At 32.7% G+C, this 5,777-nt stretch overlaps 1 protein-coding gene across 1 annotated transcript; it reads right to left on the reverse strand.

The window, feature by feature from the left end:
* Positions 1 to 3,342: 3,342 nt before the first annotated feature.
* On the reverse strand, positions 3,343 to 3,789 carry LOC125369867 (secreted RxLR effector protein 161-like). Its single transcript, XM_048373136.1, has one exon. It carries the CDS (start codon positions 3,787 to 3,789, stop codon positions 3,343 to 3,345), a length of 447 nt encoding a protein of 148 aa, XP_048229093.1.
* Between the last annotated feature and the right edge of the window lie 1,988 nt (positions 3,790 to 5,777).

The raw sequence follows: 5,777 nt of genomic DNA on the forward strand, positions 1-5,777 counted from the left end.
AATTTTTTAAATAATAATATTCTAAACTCTAATATCCTTAAAATATAAAAAAGAAATAGATGCTCCAAGGGTAATGCAATTACATATTTGAATAAGTACTTCTCCAATCTAAGGTGCAAAGTATTGCCATCTTTTGGAAGTCACCACCTGAAATTACAATCTAGCTTGAAAATTCCATAAAAGCATAAGCCATTAAAGTCTATATTTTGAAGCCTTTTCTAAGGCTTCCCCATGATGGAGCCAACAAATTTTTGGGTACCATAACTTGTACCCTATGTGTGCCCTGTCTCCACTTTCCCCCCACTCAACCAAACCCTACTTTTCTCTTCCTTCTTCTTCTTCTTTTTTTCCTTTATAAAATACATTTAATTTGCTTAGGTCATCTCCAAACTTTAGACTGATTGGTCCAAAGAGGATAAGCTCTTCATCAATCAGTATATATTTATTCTTCTAATATTTCCTCTTTTGCTAATTATTATTTTTATAATCTCTGCAATATTCTTTATATAAATATATAAATATATACAACTTTTTCTTATAAAAAAAATATAGAATACTAGCATTTGGTGGATGGTGCATTTAGAATAATAATAATAATTATATACCATAAAACTTAGCACGCATGTTTAGTTCGTGCTTACGTTTGCTAATTAAGTTCGTAATCCACTAACAAAATGTGGATATTAAAGTTTGCTTAGCTGCTTTAAAAGAATCAAAAGAATTGACATCAACTTATTAATTAATGTAACTTGATTATATCTCCTAATTAATCAGTGGCGTAATTAATTAGATGGTGGCTCTACGTACGTGTCCATGGATGATAGCTCAAAAGATTTGGACACTAAGATTGGATTAAATTAATGCTGTATAATTCATTCTTATTTTTTATTTTTACAAAACTATTTTTAATATTGTAAAATTAAATAATAATTTTGTTAATCAGGTTGATAATAGTTGTAAATAAGAAAATGTGGGATGTTTAACATTTTATGGTTAGATTATAGCGTATGGGAAATTTGAGGATGAAAAGATTGGTCACCATCATATTCTTCTTGGTACTATCCACACCCACCCTTAATTAGTTTCTGCCCTTGCATACTTTGCAACCAGTAGACGTGCCACAATGATCAATCTCTATCTATCTTGTTCTTAATATAATAATAATTGATTAATTATTTAAAATTTTTCACTATCAATGACGAACCAACCTCCACATGTTTAGTAAATGATATGTTGTTATCGTGCAAAAGCTTCTTCTGTAAATTGATAGGCTGCCTCCATAGTGATATCATGCCATCTTTTTCAGGAAAACCAATAGCAAAATTAATTAATGGGTTGATATGGAAACATATCATGTTAACTATAAAGATTCGGAAAATGCTTAGCTAATATGGAGAGTCTTTCAATTAGTGTAAAGTTTTTTTTATAAAAAAATCAATAGATTTATAAGGATATTCCAACTCATCATGTAATTTAGCCTTTAAAATTATTTTAAAAAAAATAGAAAAATCAAAGCAAGAATCTGAACCAAAAAATAAAATAAAAATGAAAAGAGACAAAGCTAAGCTATTGCTAAATCTAAAGTTGAGTTTAGTGCAAAGTTGAAATTGCCTAAAATAATATTTGGGCAATGGATTATCGACAGCTTCACTTAGGTCATTATATTATTATGTCAATTGACGTTGAAATATTCGTAAAAGATAATTAATATTTATGCTCAATTAGCAGCAAATTATCATTGTAAATGTGCCAAAACATACAGCCAACCCGTTAATTCAGTAGCGTATTACTAATAGATAACCAATATGGATGACTATTAAATAAGGCACCAATCATTAGAGACAGGTTTACAATTGAAAATCTAATGACAAATCTTTTCATGCTGAAGTAAAATAATTATTTATTTTATAATATGTCATTGACAAATAATTCTTTTTTCTTTTTAAATTTTTTGCCACATCTTATTTTATAATTTATCAACGAAAATAATTCTTATTGAAATAAAAAAGAAATTCTTATTATATGTCATTGACGAATTACTTTTGTCAATGGAATGTGATTTGAAATGCCACCTATATTTTAATTTCATTAGTATTTAAGAAATTTTTCTTTGAATTTTCAATTTGCTGCTGGTAATTAAAATTATAGATAAAATATTTTTCTTCCATTATGTTGGCATTTAAAATATTCAGCACAAAATAAATAATTGGGTGAAAATGTCTTTTCCTAACATATGATAAGTAGTATTTTACCAAATAGGTAGATTGGAAGTCATTTGGAAAGATGTATCATTGGATGTGCAATTAAATTTTGATTGAAAAACAGCTGATGTTTAGTTCAAAAATTAAAAAGAAAAACAATAGTACCATTATAAACGATTTTATTTTCCAAAAAAACTATATACTTTGCACTTGTTATTTAGTATATATTTTTAAAAATATTAATTTTAGTATTATATTTTAATATTTATTTCAAATTTATCTTTAAATAAAATTATTAATCAAATTTGTTAACACTGCGTGAATTCTGGCGATAAAAAAAAATTGAATTAACACTTTTATTGCTATAGTGTTTTAGTACACAAAATTAATAAAACTCTAAAGTTAAAAGAATAAAAAATTAATTTTATATACTTCAATAATAATATTTTAGTCAAAATTAGAGTTGTTGACTCAATTCTTTCTTGTTGTCACCGGATTTCACATGCATTAGTAAATTTAGCAGATAATTTTAATAAAAATTAAAAATAAAATCAATATTAAGGTATAATATTGAATAAAAATCTAACAATTACATATTAAATTTTATAACAAATGCAAATTACAAATTCTTTTTGTAATTAAGCCATTTGGAGTTTGAGTAAGAAAGATTAGTGAGGGATTGTGCAAAGTGCCAACCTTTGCTTTCTTTGGGTTTGCTCTGTTGAAGAGTTTGAATGCACTACAATCCCTTGTCTTATTAGATGAAAATTAGGAGTTTAAATAAGAAGAAATAATGAACTAACTACTCAATCTAACAACAGTTCCTAAGAATAAGATAGCTTCCTAAAGACTAGCTATATTCCTAAAGACTTGGTCAATTAGTTAACATCTATTGACCAAGCACATTATTATTGCTAACAAACCCTCCCTTAAGCTAATTGTGGGACATAAAGTTAGCTTAAACATCTTGTCTTTGAACTCCCAAAAGACTTCTGAACTTGAGAAATGCCTTTGTTGGCAGAGGTTTTGTCATCAAATCTGCAACTTGATACTTGGTTCCACAGAACTCAACCTTAATGACTCCATTTGCAACCAACTCTCTTAGAAAGTAGAAACGAACATCAATATGTCGGCTTCTCCCTTATAACACTGGATTCTTTGTTAGCTTTATCGTGGAGCTATTATCACAATATATCACAGTGCCTTCATTATGACTACATCCAAGCTGTTCTGTAATTCTTCTAAGCCACACAGCTTGGCTTGAACACTCGTGCTGGCGATTGTAACTATAGGTACGTTTCTTGGATAACCAGGAAACTATCCCTCCCCCAAGCATGAACACATAACCTGACGTGCTTCTTCTATCATCCAAGTTTCCTGCATAGTCATTATCTGTATAACCAATTAAACCAGAGGTAGTTCCCTTATACATGATACCATAGTCCAGTGTTCCCTTGATGTACCTCATGATTCTCTTGGCAGGTTGCAAATGCAAATTGGTTGGCTTACTCATGAAACGACTGATGATACTGACCACATATGCTAAGTCTGGTTGTGTAGATGTTAAATACATTAAGCTTCCAACCATTTGTTTGAAGGTTGTCTCACATGTAACAGCTCATGCTTCATCTTTATGCAATTTTGTCCCTGGCACCATTGGTGTTTTTATTGTTTGACAATTCTCCATTTCAAGCTTCTCTAATATTTCCTTTGCATACTTCTTTTGACATATAAAGTTGCCATGAGAAGTTTGAGAAACTTCTATGCCAAGGAAGTACCTCATCAGTCCCAGATCAGTCATCTCAAAGGTGCTCATCATGGATGTCTTGAAATCTTTAAGCATTACTGCACTGTCACTTGTATAGATTAAATCATCAACATACACACTTACAATAAGTAGATTTCCTGCCTTGCTCCACTTAGTAAAGAGTGTTTGCTCACTTTGACACTTTTCAAAGCCTTCTTCATTGAAATATCTTTCAATTCTACTAAACCAAGCTCTGGGTGCTTGTTTTAGTCCGTAGAGAGCTTTATGTAGTTTGAGTACTTTCATTTCTGAACCTCTTCTTCTGAAACCTTATGGCTGCTCTACATAAACATCCTCTTCAAGTTCTCTATGAAGGAAGGCTGACTTGACGTCTAGTTGCAGTATTTTCCATTTTCTCTGTGCTGCTAATGCCACGATCGTCCTTACTGTCTCCATTCGAGCAACTGGTACATATACTTCACCATAATCAATGCCATGCTTCTGTGAGTAACCTTTCGCTACAAGTCTTGCCTTATGCTTCTCTATTGCTCTATTTGCGTCGAGCTTTGTCTTATAGATCCACTTGACTCCGACGACCTTCGTATTGTTTGGTAACTCAACAAGAGTCCATGTGTTATTCTTCTCAATGGACTCGATTTTTTTCTTCATTGCTGCGATCCAGTGCTTCTCCTTAATAGCTTCTTCAAAACAGGATGGATCATTGTTCATAACCATCATCATGTCACAGTTGACATTTTCGGCAGTAGTACCAACTTCGTAGTCACCAAGCCATGCAGGACTACGTGAAATAGTATTAACTTTATAGTCATCAAGCCATGCAGGACTATGTGAAACAGTATTAACTTCATAGTCACCAAGCCATGCTGGACTACGTGAAACTCTACCACTTTGAGTTTGACTACGTGAAACCCTACCACCACTTTAAGTTTGGGCAATAGTTGGTCTATCTTTACTTTGAAGAACATCATCGGTTGTTAATGTGTCAGTCTGCTCCTGTATGCTTCCTCTATCATCGGTTGATGATGTACCAGCCTGTTCCTGTATGCTTCCTCCAGTTTGTGTCTCGACATTTTCAATTGGAACAGCATCAGCATCTCCAATATCTTCCCTCCTTTGCTCTGAAATTTCTTCAAACACTTCTTCATAAAAAACATCATTATTTTCCCAGTTGAGTTGCATTAAGTCCTCTATTGTGTGAGTTGTTGTCCAGTCCCATTGTTTGTCCTCATCAAAGACAACATCTTTGCTTACAATAACATTGTTAGTAAGAGGATCAAGCAGTGTATATCCCTTCGATTCATCATTAAACCCAAGAAATACACATTTTCTGCTCCTGTCATCAAGCTTTGTTCTTCTTTCCTTTGGCACATGAGCATATGCCAGACAACCAAAGACCCTGAAATGTGCAACTGATGGAACTCGTCCTGTCCAAGCTTGTTCTGGTGTCATTTTTGTTAAGGTTGCATTTGGACATCTGTTGAGAATATGATTGCTCCATCTCACAGCAGCTGCCCATAACTCTTTTGGCATTCCTTTTTCAGACATGATGAAGCGCACCATATTCATCAATGTGCGATTCTTACGCTCAGCAACTCCGTTTTGCTGAGGGGAGTATGCTATGGTGAGCTGGCGTTTCATGCCATGTTCTTCGTAGAAGGTTTTGAAATCTACTGAGTTGAATTCACCACCTCGATCAGTCCTTAAGCACTTTACAGCTTGACTTGTTTCCTTTTCTACCATGCGTACAAAACATTTGAAGAAGTGAAGAGTCTTTGATTTTTCAGCTAAGAAATAAACCCATGTCTTCC

This window comes from Ricinus communis, chromosome 4 (assembly GCF_019578655.1).
Source record: "Ricinus communis isolate WT05 ecotype wild-type chromosome 4, ASM1957865v1, whole genome shotgun sequence".
Lineage (NCBI taxonomy): Eukaryota > Viridiplantae > Streptophyta > Magnoliopsida > Malpighiales > Euphorbiaceae > Ricinus > Ricinus communis.